The sequence below is a fragment of the Hemitrygon akajei genome, chromosome 12 (assembly GCF_048418815.1).
Source record: "Hemitrygon akajei chromosome 12, sHemAka1.3, whole genome shotgun sequence".
In the NCBI taxonomy this organism is placed as follows: domain Eukaryota; kingdom Metazoa; phylum Chordata; class Chondrichthyes; order Myliobatiformes; family Dasyatidae; genus Hemitrygon; species Hemitrygon akajei.
The window spans coordinates 66,300,213-66,319,443 of NC_133135.1; the positions used below are offsets into that span (position 1 = coordinate 66,300,213).

The window sequence follows — 19,231 nt, forward strand, 5'->3', positions numbered from 1 at the left end:
AACAGAAGTATATTCCAGTAAAAAGCAAGGACAGTAAAAGTGGGGGGAGCCAGCATTGAGTAACTAAACGAAGGCATCAAACTAAAAGCTTGTATGTACAGTCGCCAAGAGTAGTGGGAAACTGGAAGATTGGGAAGACTTTAAAAAGCTCCAATAAAGCAAGCAATAATGAAAGGGAAGCTAGAATATGAAAATAAACTAGCACGAAATATCAAAACAGACAGTAAAAGTTTTTATAATTATATAAAGCAGAAAAGGGTGAATGTGAATTCACAATTATATAAAGTGAATTATATAAAGTGAATGTGGGTACCTTGGAGGACGAGAAGGGGGAATTGATATTGGGTAATGAGGAAATGGCAGAGGCTTTGAATGACTATTTTGCGTTGGCCTTCAGGGTGGAAGACACATCTAACATACCAAAGAGAGATGTTATGGATGCAATGGGAGGTGAGAACCTCCAAACAATAGCTATCACTAAAGAGGTAGTGCTGAGCAAACTTGTGGCCCTGAAGATAGATAAGTCCCCTGGTCCTGATGGAATGAATCCCAGGGTACTGAGAGAAATGACAGAAGTTATAGTAGAGGCTTTGATGATAATTTACAAATTTCCTCTGGACTCTGGGCACGTTCCAGCGGATTGGAAGATGGCAAATGTCACGCCACACCGCTGTCAAAAAAGGATGTAGGAAAAAGGCAGGTAACTACGGGCCAGTTAGTTTAACATCTGTAGTTGGGAAAGTGCTTGAACCTATCATTTAAGAAGAAATAGCGAGGCATCTGGAAAGAAATGGATCCATCAGGCAGACGCAGCATGGATTCAGAAAAGGCAGGTCCTGTATGACAAACTTACTGGAGTTCATTGAGGATAGAGGGCATAGAGTGGAACAGATGGACATTATTTACTTGGATTTCCAGAAGGCATTTGATAAGGTGCCACATAAAAGGCTTATCCATAAGATAAGGATGCATAGAGTTGGGGGTGATGTATTAGCATGGATAAAGGATTGGTTAACTAATAGAAAGCAGAGAGGTGGGATACATGGGTGTTACTCTGGTTGGCAATCAGTGGTGAGCAGTGTACCACAGGGGTCGGTGCTGGGCCCACAACTATTCATGAAACACATTAACAACCTAGAAGAGGGGATCGAGTGTAGTGTATCTAAGTTTGCTGATGATACTAAATCGAGTAGAAAAGCAAAAAGCAAAGGTATGGAGAGGCTGCAGAGAGATATGGATAGGTTAAGTGAGTGGTCAAGGTTCTGGCAGATGGAGTACAATATTGGTAAATGTGAGGTCATCCACTTCAGAAGGAAAAAAGAAAGAGCAAATTATTATTTAAATGGTAAAAAAGTTGCAGCATTCTGCTGTACAGAGGGACTTGGGAGTGCTTGTGCATGAATCACAAAAAGCTGGTTTGCAGATGCAGCAGGCTATCAAGAAGGCAAATGAAATGATGACCTTCATTGCTAGAGGGTTTGAATTTAAGAGCAGGGAGATCATACTGCAACTGTACAGGGTTCTGGTCCGGCTACACCTGGACTACTATGTGCAGTTTTGGTCTCCTTACTTGGGGAAGGATATATTGGCTCTGGAGGCAGGTTGTTTCCAGAGATGAGAGGGTTAGACTACGAGGAGAGATTGAGTCGCCTGGGACTGTACTACCTGGAATTCAGAAGAATGAGAAGAGATCTTATAGAAACATAAAATTAAGAAAGGGACAAATAAGATAAAGGCAAGAAAGTTGTTTCCACTGGTAAATGAGACTAGAGCTAGGGGACATAGCCTCAAGATTTAGGGGAGTAGATTTAGGCGGAGATGCGGAGGAATTTCTTTTCCCAGAGAGAGATGAATCAGTGGAATTCTCTTCCCAGTGAAGCAGCGGAGGCTACTTCAGTAAATATATTTAAGGCTAGGTTGGATAGATTTTTGCAGAGTAGGGGAATTAAGGGTTATGGGGGAAAAGGCAGGTAGGTGGAGATGAGTCCATGGCCAGATCAGCCATGATCTTACTGAATGGAGGAGCAGGCTCGATGGGCCAGATGGCCGACTCCTGCTCCTGTTTCTTATGTTCTTATAATGCAGCAAAAGTGAGAGATGATTGAGAAGCTTTTAAAATCAAACAAAAGGCAACTAAACAAGCTATAAAAAGGGAAAATGTGAAATATGAGGGCAAACTAGCCAATAATATAAAACAAGATATGAGAATTTTTTTCACTTATATAAAGAGTAAAAGGGAGGTGAAAATTGATATGGGACCACTGGAAAATGATGTTGTTGAGGTAGTAAAGGGGGCAAAGAAATGGCAGATGAACTTAATGAGTACTTTACTTTCACTGTGGAAGACACTAGCAGTGTGCCAGAGGTTCATAAGTGGCAGGGAGCAGGAGTGAGTGCCCTTGCTATTACAAAAGAAAAAGTTCCAGGCAAACTGAAAGGTCTTAAGGTGGATAAGTCACCTGGGCCAGATGGACTACATCCCAAAGTCCTGAGAGAAGTTGCTGAAGGGATAACGGATGCATTGGTCATGATTTTTCAAGAATCACTTGATTCTGGCATGGTCCCAGAGGAGTGGAAATTTGCAAACATGACTCCACTCTTTAAGAAGGGGGAAGGGCAAAAGAAAGAAAATTATAGGCCAATTAACTTAACCTCGGTGGTTGGGAAAGTGTTGGAGTCCATTATTAAGGATGAGGTTTTGGGTACTTGGAAACTAATGATAAAATAAGTCAGAGTCAGCATGGTTTCTGTAAAGGGAAATCTTGCCTGACAAATCCGCTAGAGTTCTTCGAGAAAATAACAAGCAGGGTGGACAAAGGAGAGGTAGTGGATGTCATTTACTTGGATTTTCAGAAGGCATTTGATAAGGTGCCACACATAAGGCTGTTTAACAAGATAAACTCCTATGGTGTTACAGGAGAGATACTGGAATGCATAGAGGAATGGCTGACAGGCAGGAGGCAACGACTGGCTTTTTCTGGTTGGCTGTCAGTGACTAGTGGTATTTCTCAGGGGCTAGTATTGGGACCACTACTTTTCACATTGTTTATCAATGATTTAGATAGTGGAATTGATGGTTTTGAGGCAGAGTTTGAGGATGATACAAAGATGGGTGGAGGGATAGGTAGTGCTGAGGAAGTAAAGCAATTGCATTTTGCTAAAAGGAACAATAGTGCAGACTATTATCTAAATAGGGGAAAAAATTCAAACATCAGAGGTGCAAAGGGACTTGGGAGTCCTCATGCAAGACTCCTAGAAGGTTAATTTATAGGTCGAGTCTGTGGTAAAGAAGGCAAACGCAATGTTGGCATTTATTTCAAGGGGAATAAAATATAAAACAAGGAGATAATGCTGAGCATTTATAAGACTCTAGTCAGGCTGCACTCAGAGTTTTGCCACCATTTTTGGGCCCCATATTTCATTGTCATTGGAGAGAGTCCAGAGGAGATTCACGAGGATGATTCCAACAATGAAGGGGTTAACATATGAGGAGCATTTGGCAGCTTTGGGCCTGTACCCACTGGAATTTAGAAGAAAGTGAGGGGATCTCATTGAAACCTACTGAATGTTGAAAGGATTAGATAAAGTGGATGTAGAAAGGATGTTTCCTATGGTGGGGGTATCCAGAACTAGAGGGCACAGCCTCAAAACTGAGGGATGAACTTCTAGAACAGAGGTAAGGAGGAATTTCTTTCAGCCAGACAGTAGTGAATCTGTGGAATGCTCTGCCACAGTCTGGGGTGGAGGCCATCCGTGGATATACTTAAAGTGGAGGTTGATAATTTCTTGATTGGTCATGGATTCAAAGGATATGGCTAGAGGCAGGTGTATAGGGTTAAGTGGGATCCGGGATCAGCCATGACGGAATGCGGAGCAAACTCGATGGACTAAATGGCCAAATTCCACTCCTATGTCTTATGGTTTTAAATGTAATTTAGATATTGCTAAAGTTTACTGTACAGGGAACATTCTCAGAGTATAACTTTACATGTGCCCCAATTCTCATTTGCAGTTTTGGATCAGTACCTATTACTTCAAATTACTTAGTCAACATGACCCATTCATTTTTGACATATCAACTGCCTGTAAATCAATAGGTAATTGGAAGATTTTGGAATCTTTCTCACAAATTTACTTGCCTTCCATATTCAAAATGACTATTTTCACCATCCAGGTAGCACTTTGTTAAATGAACTAATCAGCCTAGTTCCATGCTAGGCAATTCACTCACCTGGGAAGGCACATTGAAAATAAAGTGGATATAACTGGCTAATAATTTAGACAGTGTGTTAATTGAGCAACTTGGTTTATTAGAATTCAGTCCATGATCCCTCAATCCCTGTGGAAAACGCACATATCACGGAGCTAGGTTTGAAAGTGCTAACTTTAGCATTACAACTCCAATTAGTTGATCCATAACCCTTGTAAGGCAGGGGCTCCCAGCCTGGGGTCCACGGACCCCTTGCTTAATGGTATCGGTCCATTGCATAAAATATGTTGGGAACTTGATGGAAAAAATCTTTGTGCATGTTTAATTCCTAATTTATTTTTATTATTTAAGCACGGGTTTGTAAATTGTGTTTCAGGTGGACACTATTCCCTTCTGTCCTCTAAAAGCTGTGAGACCTTTACTTTAAAAATACCTGGCATATTAAAGCGATAAAATTTACCTCCATTAGCAAACATGCAAGTGCAAGCTTCCTTATCTAATGTAGGTAACATCAGTAACTCATAGTCTCCAATGTTTCCTGTGGAATTTCAGAAGCAACTGAAAGTACTGGCAATGACTGGACCATTGTTAAGTATTTCCTGTACAAAGTAGAATTCCAGTAGAATCACCTTAATCCAGATAAGAGAAAATCTGCAGATGCTGGAAATCCAAGCAACACACACAAAATGCTGGAGGAACTGAGCAGGTCAGGCAGCATCTATGGAAAAGATACAGTCAATGTTTCCGGCTGAAACCCTTCATCAAGACTGGAGAAAAAAAATGCTGAGGGGTAGATTTAAAAGGTGGGGGGAGGGAAGAGAGAAGCACAAGGTGACAGGTGAAACTTGGAGGGGGAGGGATGAAGCAAAGAGCTGGGAAGTTGATTGGTGAAAGAGACAGAAGGCTATGGGAGAAAGAAAAGGGGGAGAGGAGCACCAGAGGGAGGTGATGGATGGGCAAGGAACTAAGAGAGGGACAAGGGGATGGGAAATGGTGAAGGAGAGGGGTTGGGGGACATTCATTCCTTCCCCTCCATGTTTCACTTATTAGCTTGTTTCTCTCTCCCCTCCCCCCACCTTTTAAATCTACTCTTCAGCTTTTTTTCTCCAATCCTGCCGAAGGGGTTTAGCCCGAAACGTTGACGTTGTTTTCTATCATCTTTTCTATAGATGATAGAAAAGCATCTATCTTTTCCATAGATGCTGCCTGTACTAAGTGTACCAAGCCATATATATCAAGATTAACCCTTAACTGATCTCATTGAGGTTGGAACTTGGAGGGTGATAATTTGCCTCTTGAAGGAGCAGCGTTGCAGGGGTCACAGAAGTTGTAGTGTAGTGAGTGGTTCCTGAAGTTCTTTGTCAGTCACTTCATGAATATTCACCTTCAGAAAAGGGGGATAAAAGATTTGTATTTGGCCATTCTTTTCCACAATGCAGACAATGTTTTCAACTTCATTTTTCAATAGGTTGCAAGTCTGTCTGTGGTGGTGACCTTGCAAGTTACTCTCATTGTCAACCAGATAAATCTAACGTTAAAGCAGGTCACACAGATGAACCTCACAACGGCAGTCTAAATGGACACTGGAATGGTATTGAAAAGAACTGGAATGGGGAAGAACTGCCAGAATACAGGTACCGTAGATTCCGGATTTTAAGCCGCTACTTTTTTCCCACATTTTGAACAGCTTTGAACTCTGCGGCCTTTAATCCGAAGCGGCTAATGCATGATTTTTTTCATGCCGCCTCGTAAACATTTTGCCTCATAACAGTAGACCAATAAAATTGATGAGTAGTTCACAGAGGTCCAATGAAATTGTACGATAAATCAAGCGCACTTTCACAATTAAATTATTGTAAATCAGTCATTTGTACTCACCCTCATCAACATGGAAAACACTCGAAGCATTGTGCTGCCTTATGGCATACTTAGTTTATAATATTTTCGCTTAGTAATTCATTTTCTAGTTAAAGTTAGAAGAGTTTTAACTATATTTGTTTTCTGTACTACATCGCGGGATGCTATGACGTCACACCCGGTTTCGCGGTGTCTTGTGGGAAAACGCCGGTTTGCGATAAACGGAAAGGAGGGGGGGAGCGCATTACGCAAGCGGCTTTGGATCTGAGCGAACGCTGCTTTTAAGTTAAAGGTGATCAATAACTTTTCCTGGTAGGCTGTAGTATATATATTTTTTACCAGTCGTTAGGAGATATTGGAATGTTGTTCAGTAAAGAAGTATACGCAACGTATTTAAAAGTAGCCGCGTTACGGGCACGGTTCGAAAAAAAGCATTTGCAATATGTATTTGTTTTTGTTACCATATGGATTTAATTAAAAGTTAAAAAATCCTCACGTGTAATATCTTTCTGTGTAAATATCTCATATTACAACGTGGGACACCTGCGGCCGAAAATCCGGTGCGGCCTAAAATCCGGTGCGGCCTTTACAATTAAAAAATTGATTTTATTTCTAAAATTAGAGCCAGCGGCTTTTAATCAGGTGCGCTCTGTAGTCCGGAATCTACGGTAGTTACCATGGAATGCAACTAATTATCACAAGTTCCTGTCAGCATTCCCACAAAACACAGACTATTCATTCAATATCTCCTAGTTGTTTTGATGGAACGGTCTCCACCTTGCACTTATTTCATGTTCATGTTGCTAGTGTTGGTAGCAGTGAGATCTCCCATGCAAGAACTACTTTCCTGCGGGTTCCTTGTCAGTAATGGATAAGCTCTGCGCCACAGACATCCATCCCCAAGCACTCAGAGTAATTACAGTGTCTGCATGAGGTCATTGCTTTTGAATATTGAGTAAAACGGGTTTATGGAGGTGGGGGCACAGCTTGAAACCTTCTCAAGCCCGAGTCTGGTTAGCGAACAGCAGAAAGGATTAGAAGATCAAATGGAAGTGACTAAATAATTAATTGATTAATTTGTCCAGCCTATCAACAATGACATGTTATAGTGATGGCAGTGAAATGTGCACAAGAAATGGAGTGGGAGAAAGCCATTCAGCCCCTCTAGTTGCTTTTCCATTCAAGCCTCAGGCCTGCCTGTTGCTGCAGACCAGCTGAGAGACATGGAAGCGCTAAGGTGAGGTGTCCATGCTTGGCTGGGGCCTGACCTCGCCTCTCAGTGCTGCCCTCCCATGTTTGAGCACTGGAATGACAGGCTGGATTGTCTGCACATTGTACCATCGATTGCCGGATGTTGTCGCTCCGGGCCTTGGACTATATATATGTTTTATTTTTTGAGTGAATATGCTTCTATTATGTTAGTCGCTATTTTGTATGTTACTGGCTATTTTTTGAAGTTTGCTTACTATTTTGAATGTTTTGTACATTGGCCCCTCAGGAACACTGTCTCGTTCCTCTGTTTCTATGTATGGTTTGAATGAAATCTAAACTTGATTTGAATTGATTTGATTTGAAAATGTTGGTCTTTTACCCCAACACCATCTTCCTGCCCTACCCTAGACTCTGTGATTCATTGTACAACCAGAGAATCTATCAACCACTAGTTTGAATGCAGTCAGGGACTAAATCTTAGATCTCCAGGTTGAGAACTCCAAAGCCTGTTCATCTTCAAATGAAGAAAGGTCTCCTTTCAGTCCTAAATGACCTAATCCATATTTTGAGACTATAGCCTCCGGTTCAAAATTCCTTAATCAGGGGAAACATCCTCCTCACATTAAACCTGTCAAGCCTTCCAAGTACTGTATATTGTTATGTCTCAATTGGGTCAGCTTCGATTCCTTTCTGGAGAACGCAGACCCATCCTACTCAGATCTCTCCTGATATACATACAGTTCATACCTAGTCACTGATCTGTGGTACCACACTGGTCCCAGCCTGCCAATCTGAGAATGTCCTGTTTATGCTCCACCTTGTTTGTTCACTGGTAAACAGCTTCCAACCCATGCTTCCATATTTCCCCCCACTTTCACATACCCCAGTCACGATCAACAATTTTTTGTGAAGGATATAATTAAAAACTGTTTGAAAATTCAAATACAGCACATCACTGGTTTCCCCCCATCTACTAGATATATCCTCAAAAAATTCAATGGATTAGTCAACCACAGCTTCCTTTTCACAAACCCATACTGACTCTGCTCAATCATGTCATTCTTTTCCAAGTCTTCACATATTCTGTCCTTTATAACCAGCATTTCCTGACAACCAATGTCAGGCTGACAGATTGCTGGTTCCCTTCTTTCTCTCTTCATCCTTTCATAAACAGTGCATCACATTTGCTGCACCCAGTTTGCAGGAACCCTTCCTGCAAATCGATAGGCCTTTATAAATCAGAGCATTGAGTATAGGAGTTGGGATGTAATGTTAAAATTGTACAAGGCATTGGTAAGGCCGAATTTGGAGTATTGTGTACAGCTCTGGTCACCAAATTATAGGAAAGATGTCAACAAAATAGAGAGAGTACAGAGGAGATTTACTAGAATGTTACCTGGGTTTCAGCAACTAAGTTACAGGGAAAGATTGAACAAGTTAGGTCTTTATTCTTTGGAGCGTAGAAGGTTGAGGGGGGACTTGATAGAGGTATTTAAAATTATGAGGGGGATAGATAGAGTTGACGTGGATAGGTTTTTTCCATTGAGAGCTGGGAAGATTCAAACAAGAGGACATGAGTTGAGAGTTAAGGGGCAAAAGTTCAGGGGTAACACGAGGGGGAACTTCTTTACTCAGAGAGTGGTAGCTGTGTGGAACGAGCTTCCAGTAGAAGTGGTAGAGGCAGGTTCAATTTTGTCATTTAAAAATAAAATTGGATAGGTATATGGACAGGAAAGGAATGGAGGGTTATGGGCTGAGTGCAGGTCGGTGGGATTAGGTGAGAGTAAGCGTTCAGCACAGACTAGAAGGGCTGAGATGGCCTGTTTCCGTGCTGTAATTGTTATATGGTTATATGGTTATGTTAAATTGGTGTCAGAAGTTGAGAGGATGCATGCCCATTAACTTCTGCAGGTATAGAGCTTTGTTTGATATCCTCCCAATGCCCTGGGATTGGCCAGTGGAAGTCAACTATCATGAAGCAAAGGCCTTTTGTGAGTGGAAAGGCAGTGGATATCGCCTCCTCACTGAAGCCGAACATCATCGGATTCGATCTGACAGTCAGGTAGGCAATCGAGTTTTCTGAGGGGTTGAATATATGCAAAATAACCATGCATTTTTTGTGTATTTGTCACTTCATAAAGGACTTGCCGTCACTGGAGCTACAAAGGGAGTTACTGCACATAAAATTTAATCCAATAATGCCTTCATTTTATCCACCCTTTGCAAACTTCAGCCACTCTGGGTCTTCACCTTTCAAAAGTCTTCCTTGTGTCTTTATATAAATCTTTTTATCCAAAGAATCAGGGGATTTATCTTTGGATAAAAAGTATCTTCTTCACCTGTTTGTTGTTGGGCTTGATTTGGGGAAGGGCGCAAATTAAGCTTGTGTGTGTGTGTGATGCAAATATCTTGGTTTCGAAAGTCAAATTAAATTTATTATCAACATTCATATATGTCACCATATCCAACCCTGAGATTCATTTTCTTTGTGGCACACTCAATAAATCCATGATAGAATAATAACCGTAACAGAATCAATGAAAGACCACACCAACCAGTGTGCAAGACAATAAACTGTGCAAATACAAAAGAAAATAAATAATAATAACAAATAAATAAGTAGTAAACATTGAGAGATGAGATGAAGAGTCCTTGAAATTGAGCCCATAGCTTGTGGGAAAATTTCAATGATGCGGCAAGTGGAGTGAAGATATCCCTTTTGGTTCAAAAATCTCGTGGTTGAAGGGTAATAACTCTTCCTGACCCTGATGGTGTGAGTCCTGGGTCTCTGTACCCTCTTTCTGATGAGAGCATGTCCTGGGTGGTGGGGGTCCCTGATAATAAATGTTGTTTTCCTGTGACAGCAGGAAATCTGCTTTCATGCAGATGTGGTCAATAGTGCCGAAGGTTTTACCCACAATGGACTGAGCTGTAACCGTTAGTTTTTGCAGGACTATCCATTCAAGGGCATTGGTGTTTCCATACAAGACTGTGATGCAGCCACTCGATATACTCTCCACCACACATCGATAGTAGTTTGTCAAAGTTTTAGATATCATGCTGACTCTTCGCAAACTCCTAAGGAAGTTGAGGCACTGCTGTGCTTTCTTCATAATTGCATTTACGTGCTGGGCCTAGGAAATGTCCTCTGAAATAATAACTGAAGAATTTAAAGTTGCTGACCCTCTCCACCACTGATCCCCCAATGAGGACTGACCCATGGTTGTTGTTTTGAATTTCCAGCATCTGCAGATTTCCTCGTGTTTGCATGGACCTCTGCGTTTCTTCTCCTGAAGTCAATAATCAGCTCCTTGGTCTTATTGACATTGAGTGAGAGGTTGTTATCAAGTCGCCATTCAGCCAGATTTTCAATCTCCCTCCTGCATGCTGATTTTACACAACCTTTGATTCGGCCTATGACAGTGGTGTCATCAACAAACTTGAATATGGCATTGGAGCAGTGCTTAGCCACACAGTATTAAGTGTAAAGTGAGTAAGGCAGAGGACTAAGCACACAGCCTTGTGGTGCATCTAATTGTGGAGGAGATGTTGTTGCCAATCCAAGCTGATTGGGGTCTGCAAGTGAGGAAATTGAGGATGCACAAGGAGGTATTGAGACCAAGCTCTAGGAGCTATCATGGTTTAGAAAGTTAAAAGAAGCGTGCCTTACACTGTTAAAATTTAAGCTGTCAGTTCAGTTCCTCGTGTGGTCCAGCTTGAAAATATAGTGTGCGTTAGATATTGAGTCATTGAGATTTCGGAGGCCCTGGAAGTCAGGCTCTGCCTGGAATTTAATGATCCAAAATAGTTGTAGTATATCCACAGTATCCAATCTACTGAGGAAGAAAATTATGCTGGGATTCTGGCTTTAAACATCTGGCCTCCAAAACAACTGTATGGAAAGAAGTGTCCTCTATCAGGTACTTGGGTCAGGGTAGAAACTGGTAAAGATGCCCACTAATCCTGCGAATTGCCCATGGAAAGATGGCAGTGAGTACACAGTCTGGAGCAGATCGGTGGTCAGTGAGGTTGATCCAGTAATCTTTGCACCTGTTGCCTAGGAGCTGACTGAAGACAGTGTAACATTTTATTGTAATATTAGGGAACTACATGTACTCAGTATACATAACAATGCTGTTCTATGATACGAGATGATATTTTCCAGTCTACTGCTGGAATATGGAAGCCTCGTTCTTTATGTATCCATCTGTCTGCACAAGCCTGATATGAGATTATTTATTATTGCTTTCTTTGTCTAGGCCTTCTCATTCATTCCCTCCCTTTCCTCTCCTCCTGTCCCTGTTATCGGGTGATTCCATCTGCTTCTTCTCTCCTGTTGGATACCCTATGTGTCTCCAAATCCCAATTCATTAATATTCACTTGTATTCATTTTTTCTGGTTCATGTTCCAGACATAAATGCCCTTTGCTATTGATGCCTCTTATAAACAGCGACTCCACATAGCCACTCCTTGACTGCCAACCCCCCCAAAATCCTCACATCCTCACACATACCAATCCTCAGCTCACCCTACGCTAGAGGTCACCAGTCTTTTTAAGCCCAAGATCCCCTACCTCAGCCTCAGTGAAAGGCAAAATCGTTTAGAGAAATAACAGCTCAGGTTGTACTTCCAACTTGAGGCCTTTTATTTGGGCTGATTGTATTTGAATTACATAAAATGCTTTGGTCAAATTTTCAAATTAATTCAACCAAGAAAACACTGTAACTAGCATATCAAACAGGCCATAGCTGTCTTTCTTTAAGAATATTACAATACTTCATACCTTTAATTCTAAGTTTCATTATTTAATGTTATTTCAACACGAAAAATAAATGAATAAAAATTGATGTTGCACTCAATGTGATGACTGGGGCTGAATACTTTCTGCTAGTTCCCTGAAATTTGGCTCATAACTACAGACAGCCAGTCTGAGCCAGTCTGTGAGGTGTCTATCAGCGAGACAGCTTCTGTACGTAGATTTAATAATGTTCATCTGTGAAAATGCAATTTCACAGGTAAGTTGACCCGAAGTAGGCACTGACTTTTAGTGCACATGTGGTGAGATGAGGAAACTTCTCTCTGCTGACAAGCCCCCAAAAATCATCGTCCCTTGATCTTGCTTTAAGCTCAATGACATTTTGCAGATCAATTATTTCCATTTCAATATCACTTGGCACACTAAATACTTGCTGGAATTTGGCTGCTATCTGTTCTATATCGATCGGCAGAAATGGGTTTGAAATAAGTGCAGCAATATCTTTCATGACGTTTAACTCCCCAAAACGCCAATCGAACTCTATTGCCTCTTTGTCTAGGTAAGCTCAGTACTACTCAGGGCAAAAAGCATTTTTTCCCTTGATGATCTGTAATATTTTCTCCAAGTTGGGAAAGTGTGTCAGCCTCCTGTTCTTTAAATTTGAAATCCAAACACCGAGCTTGGCCTTAAACACATTTACTGCGCTTATCATGTGGGGCAGGTGTCGGTCTTTTCCCATGAGCTTGTTGTTAAGTGCGTTTAATTTAGCCGATAGGTCTGTCAGAAACCCTAAATCCAGTAGCCACGCATCATCTGACAGTTCCTCGTGCTCCTTGTTTCTTGACGACAGAAAAGTCTTTATCTCAGGCAGCAAGTCAACAAATCGTTGCAGCACTTTGCCGCGACTCAACCACCGAACATCAGCACGAAGAATTACCGTAGATGTCGGATTATAAGCCGCTACTTTTTTCCCACATTTTGAACAGCTTTGAACACTGTGGCCTTTACTACGGTGCGGCTAATGCATGATTTTTTTTCATGCCGCCAAAAACATTTTGCCTCGTAACAGTAGACCAGTAAAATTGATGAGTAGTTCACAGAGGTCCAATGAAATTGTACGATAAATCAAGCGCACTTTCACAATTAAATTATTGTAAATTAGTCATTTGTACTCACCCTCATCAACATGGAAAACACTCGAAGAAAAGCATTGTGCTGTCTTTATGGCAGTTATTTAGTTTATAATATTTTCGCTTAGTAATTCATTTGTTAGTATTTTCTAGTTAAAGTTAGAAGTGTTTTAAGTACCCGGTATATTTGTTTTCTGTACTACATCCCGGGATGCTATGATGTCACATCCGGTTTCACCGCGTCTTGTGGGAAATACCGGTTTGCGATAAACGGGAAGGTGGGGGGCGAGCGGCATTAGACCCGAGCGAAACGCAGCTTTTAAGTTAAAGGCGATCAATAACTTTTCCTGGTAGGCTGCAGTATATATTTTTTTACCAGTCATTAGGAGATATTGGAATGTTGTTCAGTAAAAAAGTATACGCAATGTAATTTGTGTGTTACCGATACGTATGTATATTTAAAAGTAGCCGCGTTACAGGCACGGTTCGAAAAAAAGCATTTGCAATATGTATTTGTTTATGTTACCATACGGATTTAATTAAAAGTTAAAAAATCCTCACGTGTAATATCTTTCTGTGTAAATATCTCATATTACAACGTGGGACACCTGCGGCCTAAAATCCGGTGCGGCTTGTACAAGTACAAAATTGATTTTCTTTCTAAAATTAGAGCCAGCGGCTTTTAATCAGGTGCGCTCTGTAGTACGAAATCTACGGTATATCTCCGTAAGCGGCATCGAGCTCATCCAATAACGCCTTGAATAAGTGGTGCTGAAGCGCTTTTGCTCGAATCAGGTGTATCAGTTTGACCACCGGTGTCATTACATGAGAAAAGTCCACGATCTTCCCAGCCAAGGCCTGCTGATGAGTCACACAGTGATAATCCAGGAAGTCGGGAAAATCAGGGTCATTACGGCACAGTGCTATAAAACCAACACGCACACCGCGCATTGCTGGGGCCCCATCAGCAGTAATTGCCACCAGTTTATGAATGGGGATGTCACGTTCACGGTCATTTTTAAAAAACTCTTTGTAAATATCTGCACCTCTCTTTCTCTCCTTTAAGTGCAAAAGAGTGAGGAAGTCCTCCTTTGTTGTAAAATCCTGGAAAGCCATCCTGACAAATACAACAAGCTGAGCTGTTTGCTTTACATCCAGGGATTCATCGAACTGTCGTGAAAAATATTCACAGAGTGACAAGTCCTTCAACACTTGTCGATCCACGTCCTCTGACAGTGACTCCACCCTCCTTGTCACTGTTGCAGGGCCAAGCAGTATATTACGTATTGTGGTTTTGATGTCGTTTTTGTTTTCAAAGTCATTAAAAACAGTCTCTGTGGTAATGGACCTTGCTTCCCTGAATAAATCACCATCTGTAAAAGGCTTCTTGCATTTAGCCAAAAGGTGACTTACACGAAATGATGCTTCAATAGCAGCCTTATTTTGAGCAGCATGTTTTGTGAGAAACGATTGCTGGGCCTTCAACCCCGATTTCAGCTCCTCAGCCTTCCTGGCACGGATTGCGCTCTTTGGGGGGTGGGGGGGGTAGGTGTCTTTAAATTTCTGGTGGTTGGTGTTGTGGTGCCGCTCCAGATTCCCTCTTTTAGTCAGTGCTTGTGTTTGGTGGCACAACGTACATACACACTTGTCTTTCACCAAGGTAAATAGAAATTCCTCTTCCCATTCTGGATGGAATTTCTACATTTTCACCTTCTTTCGCGGAACCTCTGCCATGCTAGCTAGCTATCCTGCAGGATATCACCAGCGAGTGCCGTATATTGATGTTTGCGACAGTCTGTACGTTTATCTAATCACTTTGATGCAGCACAAGCTACGCTGAAAAAAATGCAACAGTCACATGATGTCAGCACACATGTGACACACGGCGCTGGGCAGCGGAAAAAGAGAAACACAGTAACCAGGGAAAGCAACTAAGTCTGGGTTAAAAACGACTCACATATGCACTCTAGGGGTAAAATTTGCTTGTGCATCAAAAGGTTTATCAGCATAATGTACTTGTAGTAACTTCTACTGTGAGAAAGGACCACTTGACAACTTCAAGCCCGAAGAAACAACTTTATCTGGGACGGCAAAACCAATATTTAACTACAGAGGTTTTCACTGAATCGCAGTGTATGGTGGAGAGGCGAGACACACATGCGCACTGGGCAGAAAGAACGGAAGTAAAATCCCGCAACCCTGGAAACAACCTCTCTTTACAAACAGCTTTCCGTAGCAGGAGTATTGCTATATTACCATTATCCTAATTAGTATTACTTATTTTTATAACGCTCACATTACAGCAGCATTTCAGAATTTATTTTTATTTTTCTTCGGGATCTACTGGGAAAGTCTTAAAGATCGACCGGTCAATCGCAATCGACTGGTTGGCGAGCACTACCCTACACCATGACTCTTAGTGTAATTCTGGACAATTAAACACTATTGCTCAACTCGTTTCCTTTGAGAACTTCTTTCCATTCAAAAAACAAGGCCCGTGTGGATTCTTGTATTGCAGTCCAACCTTTAACTGAAATATGGCTGCCAGGTCATTTGCTTTTCGTAGATTTTTCCCTGCGATTCCACTCTCAAGTCGAAGGACAATATTTCTGAGTATTTCTGGCTGCTTCAAATCACAGTTTATCATGTCTCCTCGTCCATCTGTTTGCATTGAGCATCTCTGCAAATTCACGGATGGTGGCACCGATCCTGTTGGCCCAAGGTTCTACCATTAGAGGGCATAACTTTAGGGTGAAAGAGTGAAGATCCAAGGTTATGTGCTGTCTGGGTTATTTTACTCCGTGGTAGGTGCCTAGAACGTGAAGCTGGAGAAGAGGTGGAAGCAGAATCAAGAGTGGCATTTAAGAGGCTTGTTGGGAATGGAGGGATATGGATCATGTGCAGGCAGAAGGGGTTAGTTTAATTTTGACATGGGGAGAAGGGCTAAAGGACCTGTTCTGTACTGTACTGTTCTGATGGAGGATTCCATGTAACCATATAACCATATAACCATATAACAATCACAGCATGGAAACAGGCCATTCCGGCCCTCCTAGTCCGTGCCGAACTCTTAATCTCACCTAGTCCCACCTACCCGCACTCAGCCCATAACCCTCCACTCCTTTCCTATCCATATACCTATCCAATTTTACCTTAAATGACACAACTGAACTGGCCTCTACTACTTCTACAAGAAGCTCATTCCACACAGCTATCACTCTCTGAGTAAAGAAATACCCCCTCGTGTTTCCCTTAAACTTTTGCCCCCTAACTCTCAAATCATGTCCTCTCGTTTGAATCTCCCCTACTCTCAATGGAAACAGCCTATTCACGTCAACTCTATCTATCCCTCTCAACATTTTAAATACCTCGATCAAATCCCCCCTCAACCTTCTACGCTCCAATGAATAGAGACCTAACTTGTTCAACCTTTCTCTGTAACTTAAGTGCTGAAACCCAGGTAACATCCTAGTAAATCGTCTCTGCACTCTCTCTAATTTATTGATATCTTTCCTATAATTCGGTGACCAGAACTGTACACAATATTCCAAATTTGGCCTTACCAATGCCCTGTACAATTTTAACATTACATCCCAACTTCTGTACTCAATGCTCTGATTTATAAAGGCCAGCGTTCCAAAAGCCTTCTTCACCACCCTGTCTACATGAGACTCCACCTTCAGGGAACTATGCACTGTTATTCCTAGATCTCTCTGTTCCACTGCATTCCTCAATGCCCTACCATTTACCCTGTATGTTCTATTTGGATTATTCCTGCCAAAATGTAGAACCTCACACTTCTCCACATTAAACTGCATCTGCCAACGTTCAGCCCATTCTTCTAACCGGCATAAATCTCCCTGCAAGCTTTGAAAACCCACCTCATTATCCACAACACCTCCTACCTTAGTATCATCAGCATACTTACTAATCCAATTTACCACCCCATCATCCAGATCATTTATGTATATTACAAACAACATTGGGCCCAAAACAGATCCCTGTAGGAAACTGTTTAGGGCCATTTTCTATGTACTAGACCTTGGAAGTCCTGTAATTCCAATTGTAAATGCACATTCTCTATGTGGACTATGCAGGAGTCAAATATTCTACCAAATGAAAGGAACTTATCAGGAGATGAAATATATGCAAGAGAGCAGTAACAAAAGTCTAGTTTCCTCTCTGGCTGTTCATCAGTGCAATTTTCCACTGCAGCTGAGAGCAATCTCTAATCTATTACAAAAGGTGCCTACAGTGTAAAGTCGTGGGATAGCTAACTGACCAAGGCTTGAACTCCAGGCTTTCCCCGTTTCAAATGTTCATTGTCACATTGAATAGTACTGGTAATCAAGTCTTTCTGTAAGCTCAGGATATAATGCTTGCATTTCCATGAATATCAGGCTTTGTTTTCAATGACTGATGTTGTTCTTTGTGGCTGGCTGACTGAATAACTTCAAATTAACCTCATTGTGGTAATTGTGCCGAGGGTGATGATGTAAAACAGGCCTTAACCTTAGTCGTTTGGAGCTTTTGTATCAAGCTCAAAGTTATTCCATTTATCCTTTTATGCATGGAGTTTTAATTTCTATTTGTACAAAGCCAAAATACAGGTAGTTATCCTAATAACATTCCCACACACTCTTCATAGAAGCCTTTGGGAGGTGACGTTACTTCTGATCCAATATTTTGTGATAACGTAAAGGAGAAACACAACATCAACCTGACTTTTGGATCACCAACGGTAGGTAAAACTTTTCTCCTAACCCATCTATCACTACATCCCTTGGAAATGGTGAGTTGTAGATTACTTTCTTTTCAATACTTTATGAAACTAAACACTAAATGGTCATAAGATTAACTTTAAGGAAATTTTGAGATTTTCAGTGCTAATAGTTCCAAGTTATACAAGCAAGCCCTTCAAGAGGACCACAGCCTTGTCACTGGGTCTGGAGGCTTGCGTGCCTCAATGACCTGAAGAGCTATGCTAACTGGAGGCAGGGCTTTATGCTTTGGCTCTTGGTAGGGTCACCCATGCCAAACAGGTCAAAGTGTAGAGGCCAGACTAGGGGTGATCCGCTGATCCTCCAGGTCCGGGGCTTCAGCTCAGTGCTTTCAACCCTGATTGGTCAAACAAAGCTATTACAGAGACAGCAATGAAGAATCCTTCTACATTTGTGTGCCGCGGTATTCACAAGTCTCCTCCCAGGACTTGCATGGCTGACAGTAAGCCGAGAGGAACCTACTGAGGTGGTGGAGGAAGCCATGAACACCGCCAGAGATGGAGCAACCTTCACTGCTGCCCTAGAGGCCAGCGGTGTAACAGGCAAAAGAGGATTACCACCAAGCATACGTTGCGATCTGCCTGAGAGAAATGGGAGTCACCAGTGTGCCGGTTAAGTGTCATCGTGAGTACGTGATTATTCTTTACTAACCCTCAAGAAGATTTGTGATGCTTTAGAAATGAAGGTTCATCCAAAGATTCAGCAGCTTCAAATTTGCCAGTGGTGTGTTTATTCACTTCAGTGCTTAGGCATCCTTCCTGTAGTGGAAATTCAGTGTGTGGCTGACATTGTTCTTTCCTCTGTTACCCTGCAGCCTGTGAATATGTACCCCCCCAATGAGGCAGGCTTTCATGACGTGTTTGGTAATGTCTGGGAATGGACAGAAGATCATTTTAATGGGCTTCCAGGCTTCGAAACCACATACCTGTATGATGACTTCTCTACCCCCTGTTTTGATGGCAAGCATAATATAATTCTGGTAGGTTCAGTGTTACATCCTTCATCTCTGAAGGATTCATTTTAACTCACCTTTGCATCACAGAAACCATGTAGTTGTGTGCGAAAACAGGGAGGAAATAAAACTTCCAATGCTGGACCTGTGAAGTAAAAGCAGAAATAACTAGGTTCAAAATAAATAGGCTGCATAATTGTGCTCCTCCCCCCACCCTTCTTTCTTCCATGGCCATCTGTCTCTTTCACCAATCAACTTCCAAGTTCTTTGCTTCATCCCTCCCCCTCCAAGTTTCACCTGTCGCCTGCCGTTTCTCTCTCCCCTCCCGCCAC

The 19,231-nt window shown here is 41.8% G+C and overlaps 1 protein-coding gene across 6 annotated transcripts in view; it reads left to right on the forward strand.

Moving 5' to 3' along the window:
• The window catches only part of LOC140737138 (uncharacterized), a 78,963-nt gene that overhangs the window by 31,224 nt on the left and 28,508 nt on the right, over positions 1–19,231 (forward strand). For all 6 annotated transcript variants that reach the window (XR_012101069.1, XR_012101068.1, XM_073063338.1 and 3 more), the window contains exons 9-12: positions 5,679–5,844; positions 9,191–9,341; positions 17,815–17,907; positions 18,762–18,926. Coding sequence is in view for 4 of the 6 variants with exons in the window: in XM_073063338.1 (XP_072919439.1) it covers positions 5,679–5,844; positions 9,191–9,341; positions 17,815–17,907; positions 18,762–18,926 (575 nt within the window). In the remaining 2 variants the exon portion in view is untranslated. The remainder of the gene's footprint in view (positions 1–5,678; positions 5,845–9,190; positions 9,342–17,814; positions 17,908–18,761; positions 18,927–19,231) is intronic.